The following is a 19040-nucleotide window of genomic DNA, read 5'->3' as shown; positions in this document are numbered from 1 at the left end:
AGTATAGCATAGAGGAGAGAGAGCAGTGATTGAAGTCACAGAAGAGGATGATGATTGGTTGAAATGGTGTGGGTAGGGGATGAAGAGGTATGTGGGAGACCACTTGGGAGGGGAGGGGATGTAGTATGTTCTAATTCTGCTCTCAGGTGAGCACGGCAGCCTAGTAGAACCATAGAATGGTAGACAGAATGAAAACAGTAAGGGACAAAACCTCACATGTATGTACAAGCATAACTGAGTGGTTTTAGGATATTATTTTTGCAGTGCTGGATGTCTTCCTGAGCACAGGAAAACACCAATCATCTCAGTCCTTTGTCATCTCATCTGTAAGGCTCATCATCTTAAGATCAGTCTTCAAATACTTAAAAAAAAAACATAATAGTTCATTAGAATGCATTGGTCATGCAACAAGACAGGACCTGAGATGGTGAGTGATTAAATGTCAACATAAAGTAATGATGGTGGTAGGAGTGGTGACGTTACTACTGCTTCTGCTTTTGCTTCTGCTGCAGAAGCATTGTTGAATTAATAATAGCAGTAGGGATGGTGATTATGGTGATAACACTGCTGCTGTTGATGATTATGTTGATGAAGATGGTGATATATTTTTTGCAGACTTCGAGAGGAATTATCTCTAATTCAGAGCAAGATGACAACTGAATTGAATAACAAAAACTCTGTAATTCACACAATGTCCAAGGAAACAGAAATACACCTTAAAAACTTCCATAAACTGAAAGATGAACTATCAAAGGTATGTTTTTTTAAATAAACTAACAAACATGGTAATCGGTTCAATAGTTACTATTGTGTGATGTTTGTAAGGAAAAAATAATAAGAGAAAGATACTTCAGTTTTTTTTTCCCATTTATGTTTTCACCCTTGCTTTTCCTGCGGTCATTGACCTAAAGATGTTCAAGTTAAATATCACCTTTATTAAACTGAACAGTCCTGAAGAGCTTGCATCTTGCATACTGTTATTTATGACACCATTCGTGCATTTGTACTGGTTTTAGCTTTAGGGTTAGGGTTCGGGTTTTAGAGTTAGGGTTATGAGTATTTTTGCCAAATTTGGTGAAAAATTTGTGGCAGTGTATTGAACAGACTTTCACCAAATTTGGCAAAAATACTCATAACCCGAACCCTAACCCTAAAACCAGTACAAATGCACGAACGATGTCATAAATAACAGTACCACCGATAGTTGTTGTTGACAAACAACGGCACTAATTTCATTCAAGGGAAAAGATCCCATTACACCGCACAACGTTTTGTTGACAATCCATAGCAGTAATTGTTTTCACCTCAATAGACATCAGTGATTGGTTGAAATTACCGAAATACGACAACTTTTAACACGAAATAACTTTGAATATAAAAATTTTTCTCTGTTCTATAAGACAAAATATACAAGTATACGAAGTTTTAAAGTGTTTCAGTAGAAAACACATTAAATAAAACATAAATAAAAAATGGTGTCCGCCAAATCAGAAAGATCCAAATGTTTTTGTATAACATAGATAAATTAAGAAATGGAGTTAAACACAGGTGTTACTCAAATCTTTTTACTTCTGACATATGTCTCAAAGAAAACATTGGTATTATTCCTGAGGGAATAAAATGGATGTAAAACGAAGTAATCATCTCGTCAGGGAAAAAAGAGAAGCAAAACACATCAATAAGCCAACATATCAATAAGCCATTTTAACCGAATGTGATTACCGCGTATATAATGAAGGGAACACTGGCAAGTTATTTTTTATAAAAAACATTAATAGATTTAACATAAAAGGCAATTTAGAGAAAGAGAAGGAGAAAAAAGAAATTAACAGAAAATTAAGAGTGGAGAAATATAGTGCAATAGATGAGTGGAAATTAAGCTTAAAGGCGTGTAAATAAATATATGTAGTGGAAATGAAATGTAAGAAGACAATCAAAAGTCAAATTTATAGATTGGTAGAAACTACGTACAAGAACACAAGGTATGTTTTTGCCAATGTTTGCAATAATAAACGCGTTCTTTAAAGGTGTTTATAAGAGAATTTTCCGAGAACAGACTGAGATACTGTTCTTCAGTACAGAGCGGACAAAAGGAATAATACCAATGTTTTCATTGAAACATATGTCGGAAGTATAAAGATTTGAAAAATACTTGCGTTTAACTCCATTTCTTCATTCATCTATGTATGTTTGTATATATATATATATATATATATATATATATGTATACATACATACATACATATATATGTTTATATGTGTATATATGTATATATATATATATATATATATATATATATATATAATTAAGGGATCAGCAAATATTTGCTTCATATGGTGAAGCAAATATTTGCTGATCCCTTAATTATATTTATAAATATATATGAGCTTTTAAATAAGTTCTCCACCAATAATGGTGCTTTCATACCGATGGGCTTGGTAAAAATTGTTAATTGTTAATTGATTTATTAATTAATAAATTGATAATCCTTTACCCTTTTAATTTGTAAATATATATATATATATATATATATATATATGCATGTGTATATATATGTGCGTGTATATACATGTATACATATGTATGTGTGTGTGTATATATATATATATATGAGCTAAAGAATATAACTCAAATAGCCACACCAAATCACCAACCTCATGAGATGTTCAAAGGGACTGTGAGCAGCAAGCCACATCTTTCTCCAGCGAGATAAAACTCACTGAATGAAGTAATTTGAAGTATTTTTAGCTCTCATTTCTAGCAATTGTAGGTGCTATTTTGGTTTTTAATTGCTTTAGCCACCTATATTATAACGTATTTAATATATCATATTAATTTATCATTATAATATCTTATTGTATATTTATATATATGTGTGTGTGTATATATAAGTGTGTATGTGTATGGATATATATATAAGTATGTTTGAATGTATGTGTGTATATATGTATGTCTGTATGTATATATGTGTGTGTATGTATGCATGTATGTGTGTGTGTATATATATATATATATAAGGCTATATATATATATATATATATATATATATATATATATATATATATATAGATAGATAGATAGATAGATAGATAGATAGATAGATAGATAAATAGATAGATATATATATATTTCAGGCCAAGAAACGCCAAATATACTTGGAAGAAAAACACACTGGATGTATGCGTGAGTTAGGCATCCTTCTACACAACTTTCTGATTGAAGACAAATCTAAACTCGCAAAGAATACAGTGTCTAAACCTGGGAGTAAGTATAATGTAAAGATTTTATGATATTAATCACTGAATTTTATTGCAGTGGCAGAAGAGCTTCAGACTGAGCTGTAAGATATTGTTTGTAACATCATTATATAAAGTTACAGGAAAATTACCTTTCAGACTGTATTTATTATTCTGTCAATATTTCAATCTCTCTCTCTCCCTCCCCACACAAGCTGCAAATTTCTAACTCCTTATGTTTTCTTTATTATCATTTTCATCCCTATCATCATCCTTTCTTTCATCAATCAGCATCATCATAATACTTCTATTAAGACTAGCGATAACATTATTATCACTACTACTATTACTACTTCACCCTGTGGAGCTGAAGTAATTGTAACTAGCTTAAATTAATTGAGATATTTGGGTCAAGAATGTCCAAATCAATTTAATTAATTATTACAAGTACAGCACTTTGCAATACTCCAGTCTATCAACTATATAGTCTGCATGTCAAATACAGTCAAGTGTATGACCTTACCAAAGGTCAATGAAAGACAAATTTGGTTATAAGTATGGTTGTGTTAATAATTAGTTTCTTTCACAAATCCATGGTTTTAGGTTCAATCTCACTGATCAGTACTTTGACAAATGTCTCCTATGATAGCCTTTGGATGATACAAGGCTATCTTATAAACTAGGCTATGTTTACAAGGCTATCTTGTAAACATGAAGAAGCAGTGTGGAAGTTCATCAAATGGACTATATCTACCTTGGATGGTAGACTTAATTGTTCACTTGGTTGAACACTACCATCTGACCTTTGTGTACTTTTAACAATGTCCATTCTTTAAATCTTCTGTATGAGGATGATCTAAGGGGCATAGTTTTTTGAGCCCTTCCTCATGGTCAGTGCCCTTCCTCATGTAACTTAACTATTGAATTTTTTTAATGTTGGTAGAAATTTTCCTTTGTTGTGTTTAGACCGTTGCCAACCTTGACTGAGCAAGCTTATTATCACCCTATCTTTTTAAGGTATCTTAATTTGTCTTTTGTCTTTCATAAATATGAAAGTATTTTTAGTATTTAATCAGTCTGATTGAGAAAATCTAACACAGGCCACTTAACAACAGTAACAACAAGTATTATTCAGTTTATCACTGCTATCTGGATGAGCCATTATAAGATCCAAACTGAAAGCTGCAACTACTGATCACATCATTATTAATCTTTAGTCCTGTATTTATCATGAAGCCACCTTAGAAAATAAGGTTGGTAATACAAAATATAATCTTTCAAATTTCAAAGAAAGTTTAGCTTTGACTTAGTTTGGGAGTGTTTTGTACAAATATCTAGATCAAAGTGAACATGAGAACCAGACAAACTATTGGCAAAGGTTTGATGTCAAATATTTTTGCTGAAAATCGAAGTTATATACTTTGCCAACACTAAAATATAATCACTCTTCTCTCACTTCAGCAGATTCAGATGCACTAATTTTTTTTCTCTTTTATAATATCTTATAACTGTTCCTACCCCTCTTTCTTTTGATTTCAAATGATCTTTAGATTCTATGCCACTTTTCTCCTCACTAGAGATTAGAATCCACTGAACCAATTCCAGCAGTAACATAAACGGAAATATCTGTTTTCAAATGTTTTGTAATCTGCACTAATAAAAAAAAAATTGTTGTACTAATATTTCTGTCTGATATATTGATTAGACAGTGACGTTTGTGTTGCTGTCGACACCAAAAAACTAGATAAGCTACTTTATAGTAGTTATTTGATGTTTCATGTCTCTTAAGTTCAAATTCTGCCTCAACTGACATTAATTTTTCTCCTTCTGAATTCAATAAAAGCCATAATAATTATTTCCTAGAGAATGAGTCAAGTAAGTATAATATCACTTCTTTGAGAAAAAAGAAAAAAATTTTTGAGAAGAAAAAAAATATGGCAACAGAAAGCCATAATACCAATCTGAACAATCCTTATTGGTGTTAAAACATTATTCAATTTAAATCATTATTTGTGATTGTCTCTAATTAGATTTATAAGATAGAAATTAGAATATCAAGCAGGTTCTCTTCAAAATGCTTAAACACATTGAATACATTTTTTTCTCTTTGATGCTCTATCAGTTGCTTTTTTCCCAACATTTCGTTTGAATACTACCTTTTTTTTTCAATTAAGATTTAAGGTAGTTTTTATATTTTAACTTTGGTTTGTAAGTGAGGTCTTTTCCCTGAACATAGTTCTCCACAGCCCAGATTTCTTAATTGTCACACTACTTTTGCAAGTGCTTTGGCATGAAACTCTAACCTTTGAGTCATTCCTGTAGTTTCACAGCTAATATATATTATATAGATATGTGAGTGAGAGAGAGAGAGAGAGAGAGAGAGAGATAGAGAGAGAAAGATGCAGACATGGCTGTATGGTTAAGAAGTTTTCTTCCCAGCCTCTTACTTTCAGCTTCAGTCTCACCAAGTGACACCTTCTATAGTTCAACTAAAGCCTTTTGAGTGGAGTTTGTTGATGGAAACTGAAAGAAGCTTGTCATATGTGTATATGTATTCATATGCTCATGTTTGTACCACTTTGTCTTGACATTTCTGGATAGCTGTAAATGAGAGCCACTGTTATACAACTAGTGTTCTTCAGTTCCAATTTTCTGTGAAAACATGTCTGATCAAGGGGAAATATTATCATATTTGAAAACAAGTGAGGGTTGGCAACAGGAAGGGCATCTGGTTGTAGAATATCTATTTCAAAAAATTCTGACCTATGCAAGCATGGAAAAGTAGATATTAAAACTATGATGAATGAATTATTGAAACTCTGTCAGTGTCATAGAACTTATTGCTGAGTTATATCCCAAACTGCAGTGCACTAGTGATTGGCCCATTAGTTATGGGCCAATCACTGCTAATGTTTACATTTCTTAAGATACATCAGTAAGATATATCTCAGATATAAACTTATTACCTTTACACCCAATCAGCATTTTTCCTGCTAACATGAGTTGGATGGATCTCCCAGTGTCTCATCACATGTCTACAATCCCTCATCATCTGGCATACACAAAAACAAAAGAAACTGGTTATCTCTGCTATTGTGTGTCTTTTTTTTTTTAGGAGAGAGGCATGACTTTAACAGCTGAATGTGCTTGCTATCACCAAGCACTTTACAAGGAGGACTGGGTACATTCTACGATACAACTGGTACTAAATTGTTTGCAAAACAAAAGAATCCTTCTGCCCTGTCTTGCCCTCATTTTTCTTTCCTTTTTTGGCATGTTTTTACAGCTAAGAAAACTTTCCTATCATTTTTCAGTGTGGACTAAGTTCATTTTATCTTCATATTGGCACTAGAGAGTTTGTCTCTCACAAGATTAAAGAGACTTTCAACAATACATCCCCACTGTTTGTTCCTTCCTATCAATGATAAATAATTAAGTAATTTTACTCCTTAAAATTAACTGAAATTTATAGGTAGTCTGCTGATGCTATATGTATAGCTTCTGTTCAGTAATTGGTAAACAAGTAATTTTCTGGTCATTTCTAACTTCTAAATAGAAATGTGTAATACCTTTATAAATGTGTAATAAATTTCTATCTTACCATAAATTAGCATTTCTGAAGACTATAGTAAAGTAAATTTCAGGAGTTGTATCTTGTGGATAAGATAGTAAAACACTGAGACAAGTAGTGTTATGGTTGTGGCTTGTAGTAGGCAGCAACTAAACTATACCAGTATGGAAACTATACTAAACTAACTATAAGAAGATATTAACAGTGATGATTGCAGTGAATTGTATCACATAGTATTTTCTTGTTGTTTTCATGCACTTTGCAAAGCAATATGGTATTTAAACATGATACCTAAAAGGGTAGTAGAGGAACGTGTGATGTATGTTCCTTTCTCAAAGTAATGGCAATGTTTATATTCTGTAGAGCATGATCTTCTTCCTGGAAAATCCTTGAAATCTGGTGTCTTGACAACTTCATCAGCAACAGAACAATTACGTCAAATTTTGACAACATATAAACACAAGGTTGATAAAGCTGCTGAAGAGGTGAGCATTTTGTAAAATTCCCTGAAAAATACAAGTTCACAAGAAATTACTCCTATTCTATAATACTTACACCCACTCTTTAGTACTTATCTCTGCTCTCTAATACCGCCACTCTATAGCAAATACAGTCACTGTATAATAAACACCTACTTCTCTATTGTACTTACCTCTATACTATTGTAATTGCTAACTGCTCTATAATAAATACTTAACACTTTTCTCTACAGAACATTTACCATTACTCTATTTAACCACATTTTCTATGAAATTTTTTCTACACTGTAGTGGTTACCTCTATGCTATTTTACTTACTACTTTTCTACAGAGCACTTAACTCTATAAAATTGTTAGTCTAATTTACACATATAGTATTTACCTCTGACCTATAACATTTTTCCTCTATTGTGTAGTATTTCTACTTTATAGTACTTAAATCTACTCTATAGTACTTACTATGTAAAACTTATTCTAACTGTGTAGTAAGTACTCGCTTCAGATTTATAGGGTTTATCTCTAATTTATACTGATTACTTGTCTTACCGCTACTCTTATTTCTACTCTACAGTATTTTCTTCTACCCTGTAGTACTCAATAGGTCATACTTCTACTCTATAGTATGCACCCTTGTCTACAATAAATACACACCTATACTCTTTAATACCTACCCCAACTCAACAACAAATACATTCCTCTATACTGTAATAAATACGTGCTTCTTCTCTGTAGTGCTTATTTCTTCTTTGTATTTTACTTACCTCTATTCAGTAGGGCTTATCTCCACTGAGTAGTGTTTACCACTATTCTATATTACCTCTGTTTTTTAGGGCTTGTCTCTTCTTGAAAATATTTATCTTTACTCTAAATTACTTAACTCAACTGCTAAAGTACATATTTTTATTGTGCTTTACTTTATAGTACTAATCTCTACTCTTTTGTGTTTTATGTGAATTGCATCTCTAATGGTATAAGTGATTTATTTGTGAATATATCATCAATTGAATCAATAAAATAATTTCATAGACAGTTCACTCAGACCAGAAGGATCAAAGGCAAGTTGACTCTGATTGTCCAAATAGATGAAACATCAAAAAAGATAGATACATGCTGGAATGCATATTGGTCTTAAAGTATAGATAATGGTTGAACTACTTCAGAATGAAATACAGTTTTATGACTACAGAGATAAAGATGTCTTTAAATTCAGTACAGTACTTACTTAACAATGAGTTGTGATTATGAATAGAATTAATGTCTGTGTTTCATCACTTCTTCAATGTTCAGCTTTGATATGCTGGCATTGGTCGGTTCACTATCTTTCCAGATACTTCATTCCTGTATCATCTCAAGTATTAACATTCCTTCATTCTCTGTTGTAATCTACCTCTTCTCCACTTCCTTAACTCATTTGTTTTCAGCTTTTCTAGTAAGTTAAATTTATACACCCAACAAATCATTCCCCACTTGCTCCACTGTAATTACACATTACTTGTATTTAACTATTAAAATGCATCTGTTTCTGTTTATTGCATCAAGACACAGACTGCTTTTGATAAAGGCTGCAGTTCTTGGCATTAACTATAGCAAGCAAAGTAAAAAGCTAAGTTGTTTCCAGTAGTATTAACAAAGCATCAAACTTTGGATACTATAAAACTACCCAACTATCAGCCTATTCCCTGCTTCCCTATTAATTTTAATGTTTTTTGACCTGGTAGAAGACAATTTTCAACTAGACACAACACACCAAACTGTTGCATTGTCATTGACTGCAGTGTAATACTGACATTTATTTTATTAACCCCAGTGAGATAAAATGTGAAGTTGTATAGGATTTGAAAAGTTCTTACATGTAAAGTATTTCAAGAAAGTATCCAATCTGGTCTACCCACCATCCAATCTCTCACTTAGCTATCTCAGCCATCTGTACCACCCACCAACCCTATCCAATCTGCCATCTTGCCCTTTCAGTGATCTACACCATTCACTATATTATCAGGATAAGTTTCATAATGAGTTTTTTTATAAGGAAATCTTTGGTCTATAGCGATGCTCATACTTTCTTTATCAGCATCACTAATGAAAATGAAATAAAATGTCTACAAGCAATAGCTGATCCAGTCAGATTATTGTTATATACATCACTCTAATAATTATTTCTAGCAAAGGTACAAAACCACACATTTTGAGGAGAGTATAACTGATATTAACAGCCCCTGTACTTGATTAGTACAATTTTATGACACAAACCCCCACCCACCTACCCACCCCGGAAACTGAAAAGCAAAGTCAATCCTGGTGGAATTTGAACTCGGGCTATAAAAGGATATAACTAAATACTACTTACACCATGTTCATTTCTCTACTATATTCATTCCTCTGCACAACCCTAAATATTAATGAAATGGATTTCTAATATAGGCTCAAGAGAAATATTGAGGATTAAGCTGACCCAAGTATTTGATTGGTACTTTTATTTTATTGACCCAGAAAGGTTAGAAAGTAAAGTGAATCTCAGGAGGATTGAAAATCAGAGCATAAATGGGTTTATCAAAAAATAAAATTTCCTCCACTTCTTTGCCATCTACCTCTCAAATAATATTAATGATTACAGTATCTAAATCAAATGTTTTCCTTAAATGTATTTACCTTATCTTTAATCTCTGTAGAACATCAAGCAGAAGTCTTTGATAAATAGTTTATCAAAAGAAATTTCCACTTTCAAAGAGCTGTTGAACACGAAAGACAGAACTATTGAAGTAAATATGCTGGAACCTTTTTTCTTTCCTGATTCTGTTTTACCTTAATTTTTGAAGAAGACTTTCTTCACTGTACTTATTTCATTTCAAAGAGATCACTGCCATACTATTCATTTCCAGGTAACTTTTATATATTTTTAAGTTGCACACCAGAAGAATATTTCCATTAGTCTTGTTCGTTAGATTTTCTTTCTCTCTGATATACACCTAAATTTTCAGCTGTACATTAAGATGTGTTCCTTATTTTCTATCCTTCCACACACACACACACACACACATTAAATAGTGTGACTGTGTATCTGCACATGCATATGTGTGTGCACATGCAATTTAGTTTCCTTGGGCCCTATATTCATAGTCTGTTACTTTTTATTTCTACTATTTTCTGTTCATATTTTTGTAAATTTACATGTTTTAAATATGTTCTTGTTTGCTATATATTCTTTGGAAAGTATTTCCTAAAAAAATATAGAGAGATATAGATATATAAATGCAAGATCCAAGAATTGAGGTGTAGAAAGAAGGTGAGCTTCAAGCAGTCTGTAGAAAATATAAAAAGCAACTTTCAGGAACAATAGTGGTTTATTGGCATAGAAGGTTGTAAATATTTCCCATATCGAAGTACGATAAGATGACCTATGCAAGCATATAATCAAGATATCCTTGATAACTTCATATATCAAGATATCCTTGGCCTAAAGAGTAGCCTGTGGTATACATCTCAATTGGATATTTACTACTTCCAAGGTTCCACTCACTATGAATCATATGTAGTCTGTATTTTATCTACTTCATTTCTTCACTTTTGGATATATATATTAAATAAAATGAGACAACAAAGCCAAGGCAGTAGGAAATTTCTAGGATGTTTATAAAGACAAAGGTAGTCTCACAGTTGTTTCAGGGATATAAAAGATATCCCATCATCAGAGACGATATGAGAGAGTTCTTTCTATTTAACTCTCTCATGTCGTCTCTGAGGATGAGATATCCTTTATATCCCTGAAACAGCTGTAGGACTACCTTTCTCTTTATAAACGTCCTAGAAATTCCACACTGCCTTGGCTTTGTTGTCTCATTTTATTTAACATATACATGCTCACACATGACCTGTGTTAGACTCCTCACTAATGTGGAGCTAACAGATGATTTGTTGATAGAAAATGACAACAAAGTTCACCAGTTGTAGCTGGTGCTTTATTATGTGTAGCACAAAGTGCAAACATTCACACACACACACACACACACACACACACTCAGATACACATATGTGTATAAGTACATACATACAGGTGTGTGTGTGTGTAATAAATAAGGGAAACAGAAAATAGAGGTAGCAAGAGTCTTTATTCAACACAGTGATCATTTTGATCCATCCTGCATCTGGCCCTTGCAGGTGGGATATTGTACATGTAGTTGTGTTGCATCCACCAGTGCAGAATGCATCACATCAGTGGTCTTGTTTTAAATAAGATACTTTGCTAAATATACTTGGTTTCACTTGGCATATCATGGTCACCAGTAGGTTGTTGGCTATACTGATGGAGGATGGAAACAATTTCCAGGTTATAAATGGTAAATGGATCTGGCTATAGTTCACAGTGGATACATGACAGAGTAAAGTAATAAAAAATAGATAGTAAAATAATGACAAACAATACAAATTAAAAGATAAAATGAAGAAAGATAAGCATACACGTATTGATACGAATACAAATATAGACATACATACACATACACCCACATACTCATGCCATTAAGATGTCATTGAACATGGTCATAAACAACCATGATGGTCATATTAGAAGCAGACAGATAAAGGGCATGTGCCCTTACCCCTCACTACAATCTGCTGAACCCCAACCAGCATGGTTTCCATGATGGCAGGAACTGCCTGTCGCAACTTCTGCACTATTTTGATGACATCTTAAAAGTGTTGGGAGAGGGCTCCAACACTGATGTCATATACCTTGATTTCAGCAAGGCATTTGACAGAGTGGACCACAAAAACCTGCTGAAGAAACTCTCCAACGTTGGAGTCCGTGGAAAGCTGCTGCAGTGGATAAAGTGTTTCCTGATGAACAGAACCCAACATGTGTTTGAGGGAATACAATCCTGCTCAACCAAAGTCAGTAGTGGTGTCTCACAAGGTACTGTATTGGGCCCACTCCTCTTCATTATTTACATCAATGACATAGGAGATAGAAATAATATATTTCTAAATCTCTCAGAGAGATTTATGCAGTAGCAGCACAATAAAGTGATAGTATGTTGTCAACTTAATGTGATAGTCCCATAAAAGGAAGAATGCTACTGTTATTTAACCCTAGGAAACACCGTTTCCTGTTGGACTTGACACATTTCCTGTGTCCTTATGTTTTCAAAGTGAAGATAAGCACCTCCACCCAGCAAAGCCAGCATCCAGAGACTAGTTTCAGAAAGTTGGAGGTGGGGAGGTTATGTGATTTTTTGAAACCACTGAAAAGTTGTCAGTGGATATACTCTCTTTTGCAGTGGTCAGCGCTATGTCTAGCATGACCCATCATCTGAAATTTTAACACGTCCTTCGGATTTGTTGTCCTACATCATTCATAAAGTAAATTTGGTGGAATTGTGGTTGTTCATTTGTGGTTAATAGGGAACCAATGAGCTAATAGACTTGCCCTTGAACTTTGATATCAGCATAAATTCATGTTTATCTATCTTCTTAGATGCATCAAACGATGCCATTTGAAATGCAGAGTTGTATTGTCTGATATTATTCAGAAAATCCTTTGACTGGATGGAAGTGCTTTCTAGAAAATGCATGAGGTTGAGAAGGAGATGGTAGTGCTGGCAATGTTACCTGACTGCCCTAGCAGCACATACCATTTGTTTCATTTGACAATTTTAAAGTCCTAGAGAAACAACAATTTGTGTTTAGCACATCAATTTGGACAGAGTTATCATTTTTATAAGAATGGGATGGATCATATCTGAAAACAGCTTCTACTGGACCTCTGTCTAATCATTAAAACATTGGTTTAATGATCCAGCATTAAGTGCTGCAAATTGCATTTGCTGATCTTGAGAAAATCTCATCTCTCTTCAGACTCTTGCCTTTGGCTTTCTACAATCCTCCTTGCTTTATACTTGTTTCCGGAGAGATTACGCCTTTTCTGTGTTTCTCCTACTAATTCCGTAAAAATTTATTTGAAGAGAGCAGAAATTGAACAAAGAGAAGGCGAAAAGGACAGAGAAAGAAAGTGAAAAATGTATGCACGTCTATATGAAATGGATGCGTATGTGTGCGTGCATGCATGCACGTGTGTGTGAGAGAAAGATAGTGAAAAAGAGAGATAGAGTGAAGGTGTGTGTCGTGATGACTGATATCTTTTACGGTACACACATATATAGAAAATGTGACGTCATTGTATAAAATGTTTATGATAGTTGATATATGGAAAAGATTATAACGTTAAATTTTTGAAATGCAAATATGTGAATAGAAATTAAGTTTAATTTGTAGCCGAAATAGTACTGAATCTTTTGATACACCATACGTCAAAATCGGTAACTCGGTTTTGAAATGCATTAGGAATACGTATATAAAGGACAGAGTTCTTTCAAACTGAAAGTATTATCTCACATTACAATAGAGGCATAATACTGAAATGGTGATGAGATAAAATATGGCTCTGGGCTCACATTAGGCATAAAGTTGGAAATTTATTTGGCCCATGACACTGCATGGACCTTGGCTTTTGTATGTATGTATGTATGTGTATCTATATATATATATATATATATATATATATATATATATATATATATATATTTATAAACATAATTAAGGGATCAGCAAATATTTGCTTCACCACATACCGAAGTTCAGAAATAGCAGCTAAAAAAGCTGAGACTCCAACAGATAGCATTACATGTAACTCACAAAGGCAAAAACAAGAAGAAAAAAACAATGAAAACTTGGTAAAAATTATTAATTGTTGATTTATTAATAAATTAATAAATTGATAAACCTTTACCCTTTTAATTTGTATATATATATATATATATATATATATAGAGAGAGAGAGAGAGAGAGAGCATGACATTTTGTCACATTTCTCTATATATATATATATATCTCCTCTCTCTTCCTCCTCTCTCTCTCTCTCCTCTCTCTTCCTCCTCTCTCTCTCTCCTCTCTCTTCCTCCTCTCTCTCTCTCTCCTCTCTCTCCCTCTTCTCTCTCTCTTCCTCCTCTCTCTCTCTCCTCTCTCTCTCCCTCCTCTCTCTCTCTTTACACACACACACACACACACACACACACACACACACACACATTGTACACCATTTCCCTCTTTCTCTCTTGTTGAAACAGTCTATTAACATAATAGATTGTTCATCAAGAGAACAAGAGAGAAGCAGTGGTACATTTGTTGATGTTGGAGATATATTATTGGAAACAAATATATATAGACAGAGAGACAGTTTGCAATATTTGATATTGGGAAATATATTAATGGATCCAGGGTAAGTTGAATTAAGAGTAATCTGATAATCTTGATTGCAGTCTGCATCAGTGTGGTAGATAATCCCCTGTAAAAGTATCAGAAACAGAACAGAAATGAAGAAGAAATGGTAAAGATAAAAACAAAATGAAAACAGTAAACAAGAGTACACAGTATATGTGGACGTGTATAAAGTTTTGTAGTGTAAAGATAATGTGTGTTCAACATTTCAGGCAGTAGTCCTTCAACAGAAAAAGGAAAAGAGAAAACAATTTTAGTATTTGTTGTTGTTGTGGTGGCAGGGACAGTGGCGTTGTTGTATTTGTTGTTGTTGTTGTTGTTTGAAAGCAAGGAGAAATGTATGTTTTAAGTAATGTCATGGTTGATAGGTAGAAGTGATGGAAGAAGAGGATGGTGGTATTGTTGGGTAAGAAAGCAGTGCAGGAAAAGTAATTGTGCATGTATGTGAAGTGTAGGTGTGGTCTATGTATGAGTGTGTGAAATCTGTGCATTTGTATGTATGATGTTCTGTGTTTGTGTGAGTGTACGTGTTGGTTTGGTAATACTTTGTAAACATGGGGTGTGTGGGTGTATATATAAATGTATGTCGGTAGAGGAAAGTAAATCAATTGTTCCAGTCATGTGAAGTGTAGAATCAAGGTAGAAGTTTAGTTGTTGTTTGCATTGCAACCAGTATATTGTGGGCCTATGATACAAAGAATAATCACCAATGAAGAGGTACTGAGAACCATGGTCATGTGAGTTCAAGTGGTAATCTACAAGTGATTCACAATTGTTTCATCAGATATCTAGACGTTCCCTAAACTGATTCATTAATCTTTGACCCACCTTCGATATAGTCCACATGGAGTTGAGCTCTGACAGCAACATGACAAATTACATCTGACTTTCTTGGAGGCTTGGCTGGGACTGGTTAAAATTTTCCTGTGACTTTGCAATAAGCAGCAGTGTGTATCTATGCATGAGGTAAAGCGGTTGGCTACACTAACCAAATCACACATAGATGGATAACAGTTCCGCCAAAGGGAAATAGTGCTCCTACACTCTTCTTTTATTGTTGGAGGAAACTATACTTCCTCCTGGTGTCTCTTCTATGAATATCAACAAACTATATTTTATCTCTTCATCTTTTAGTGAATTCTTTACTGGGCCTGTTGCTCAATTCAGTCTCATTTTATCTTTTGCAAATATTATATCTTTTATTCCAATACACAATTGCAGTGCTGTTGGACTCTTGTAGCTTATCTATTTGTATGTGTTCCAGTGTGGTTGTGAAAACAGTGTGTTCATTGAATACTCTATCCAATATTCCACTTAACTTTTGGGGGTCTGTAGTAAGTGATACTTTTCTATCAAATAATGGGATTTTTTAGGGTCACTCATACCGTTACTTTCAGAAATCTATAAACCACTGTTTGGTGAGTGTTTGATTTCTCAGCTTTGATTTCTGTCTCTGTTCTCTCATTTTGTATTTCTACGGACGGCAGTCTTCAGCTAGTTTTTAGCAATTTGAGACCTCTGATCTTCATGTCAGAATTTTTCTGTTTTAGAATAATATAATCCTTGGCCTTCTTCTCTGGGACATATTCAATGTATTTTTAATAATTGCTTCAGTTTCATGTTGTTGTCTTGCATGGAAATCCTGTAGATTGTTTTCTCAAATAATTTTCAGTCTAACTTGTGGAAATTCTGGCTAGATGAACTTAGCTGGTTTGGTTCATGTAAGGTGCCATTCATTGTTAATTCTGCTTAGAATCATAGATTGTATGAGTCACTTCATATTGTGGACAAACTCTACATTAAATTTGAAGCAGAGATGTAGAGTGTGTCTTGTTGCTGGATAGAGAATCATTTGTACTCTGAACAGTATATTGATTAGTTCAAGATTCTGATCATCTTCAGTCATGTAATACTTCTGAGACAGACTGTGACCCTGACATAATTTGATGTTGGTAAAACTGAAGTCGCCCAAAAGGAAAACAGTAGTTTGGTGATTCATTTTCACTGATATTTTTCTATCTTTCTAAAACTCTTCACAAATACCAGGATTAGAGTCATCTGGTGAGAGACATGTTCTACATATTTGTGTGTTTAGTTACCCAATATGTACTGTTAGTGTGCTACAAATATAGTCTGATGTAACAGCTAAAAGTGTGACATCTTCATAAATGCACACTACAACTCTGCCTTGACTACTTTCTTTCTTGTTGGTCCAATAGCATACTTTGGTATGTATAATTCTACATCTGTTTTGTTTGTTGTTGAATGTGTTTCCATAAGAGTTATAATGCATTGCTTTATGATATATAGCAAGGTCTTAAAGGTAGGGAATTTCACTCCTGATGCTCAAGTAGTTACTGAAAAATTGAACATAAGTCTAGAAATTGAACATGTACCATTAGCTTAGTGGATAAGGATGCCAACATCCTTTGTTTGAATTCAAATCTCACCAGGGATAATATAGATATTTGGATATAGGAATAAACCAATTAAACTCCTGTGCAATAGGAAACATACAAAAAATTTTAATTACTTAAATATTTAATGAATCATCTGGGAAATGCAGATATATAACATTTTTATCAATTTCATATATTTTTCAAGGACTCACAGACAAACTATACGCAATGTGCTAAAGAATTATGTCGACTGAGATCAAAATTTAAACAACTTGAAGAAGAAACTTTGAATTTAAAGATTGAAGTCGAATCTGGTGTCTCACTTAAAGAAAATGACAAAGTCAGGATTGAAGAATTAACTAAAGAGGTAAAGAAATGGTTTTTAGAATTATTACAGATTTAACCATTTTGATACTAACCAAGCTGAGACTGCCCTTGATTCTATGTTACAAACTTATATAATTAAAGCCTTCCATGAAAATTCCATGCTAATTTATGTTTCAAACACCAGCTTAATAAGGACAAAGTTATTTTACTAAATTATTTTGCAAATATATTAAAACAAAGACAATGTATTTGAACAGAAATATGGTAAATGGAGAATATTGCTCTGCTTGCATACTAAAATTATTCTGCTTCAACTCTTTATTGAACTGATTTTTAATAATACTAAACAGCATTAGGATTAATTTTTAATGGTTTAATCAGGACTATATGGTGTTTACAGGTAAGGTATTGGTGAGGATGAAATTCCAGAAGTTTGATGTCTTAAAAGATAGAGTGGGAGAATGGTGGGCTTCAGCTGATGAGTGATGAGAAGGGGAAACATCCACCTACCTTTATATATGATGGTTATTGTTTTCTGTTTAACTCATCATTATTCTCCTACACACACACACACTCCACTTTGTTACATTGTAGGCTGCTCGATGTCAAAATAAATGCCTTAGAAAGATGTGATTCTAGAGACATCAGACTGATGGGTTAAGTCAGAAAACTAATAGAGAGATAGTGCTAGCAAACGTCTGCTTTCCATGCTGCCATGGGTTAGATACAACAAGTAAGGCAGCTGGAAGATGAAAGATGTCTGTGTCACACAGCAGGGTTGATGGCTGAATTGGGATGATGTCGAAAAGCTGGAGTGGAGGTGGTCTGGTTGGTGGCGGTTGAGTGCAGGGCATTTGAAAGCTCTGATCCAGATTGCATATGATGTGCATCCATCTTCAGCAAATCTCAAAAAATGGGGTATCCAAGAGAGTCCACAATGCCACTTGTGTGGGAAGTGTTAGCAGCCTCAAACACATGCTGTCACCTTGCCCAAAAGCACTCCAGTCTGGATGGTTTACATTTAGACATAATTTAGTGCTAAATGTTGTTGCTTCAGCTGCAAGAGAGGGTCAAGTGCCTGAACTGAGCTTGCACAAGACAGCATTTGTGAAGCAAGGTGTGAGGCCAAAGAGACAGAAACCTCGGCAGGCCAAAGACAGAAAATGGGAGGTGTTCATAGACAAGCCATTGCTTGAAAACATCGTCGTGTCAGACTCCGACCCGACCTGGTTTTGGTGGATGAGAGTCAAAGACGTGTGGTCTTTGGGGAGCTTACTGTGCCATGGGAGGAGAGCATTGCTGAGGCCCAGGAGCAGCTGTTGGGCTATGAAGAGCTAGTAGCTGAGATTCGGGAGAAGGGTTACATCTGTGAGCTGGTTGCGTTCAAGATCGGCTACAGAAGTTTCCCAGCAGCTTCTCTCAGGTTTCTGAAGGTGGCTGGTGTGTCTGCTGTGAAGAAAACCATCAAGGAATGTGGGGAGAAAGCAGTTGAGGGTAGTGCTTAGATCACCAGGAGATTTATGAATGCAGATAAGGCCACAGAACTGTCATGAGTCCAGTTGCAACACAATACGTCCAGCTGTTGCGAACCTACCATGTGGAGAGATACTGAGCTTGATGGGCTGAAATCTTGTCAAAGCACAGCGCTCAGCTGAAGCTTGCAGCCAGATGAGAAATGGAGCACTCTGTGTTTTTTTCTACTACTACTATATATATATATATATATATATATATATATATATATTTCTTCCTCCATCT

General features: G+C 34.1%; 1 protein-coding gene across 11 annotated transcripts in view; it reads left to right on the top strand.

Annotated features, from left to right (window-relative positions):
* The window catches only part of LOC106874333 (coiled-coil domain-containing protein 171), a 186359-nt gene that overhangs the window by 102910 nt on the left and 64409 nt on the right, over positions 1–19040 (top strand). For all 11 annotated transcript variants that reach the window (XM_014922027.3, XM_014922026.3, XM_014922028.3 and 8 more), the window contains 5 exons: positions 616–754; positions 3136–3265; positions 7172–7293; positions 9957–10046; positions 17161–17322. In XM_014922027.3, coding sequence (XP_014777513.1) covers positions 616–754; positions 3136–3265; positions 7172–7293; positions 9957–10046; positions 17161–17322 — 643 coding nt within the window. The remainder of the gene's footprint in view (positions 1–615; positions 755–3135; positions 3266–7171; positions 7294–9956; positions 10047–17160; positions 17323–19040) is intronic.

Source organism: Octopus bimaculoides, chromosome 2 (genome assembly GCF_046866305.1).
Source record: "Octopus bimaculoides isolate indiv1 chromosome 2, ASM4686630v1, whole genome shotgun sequence".
NCBI lineage: Eukaryota > Metazoa > Mollusca > Cephalopoda > Octopoda > Octopodidae > Octopus > Octopus bimaculoides.
Note: the sequence above shows the minus strand (reverse complement) of the source record. Positions and strands in the feature narration are given on the sequence as shown.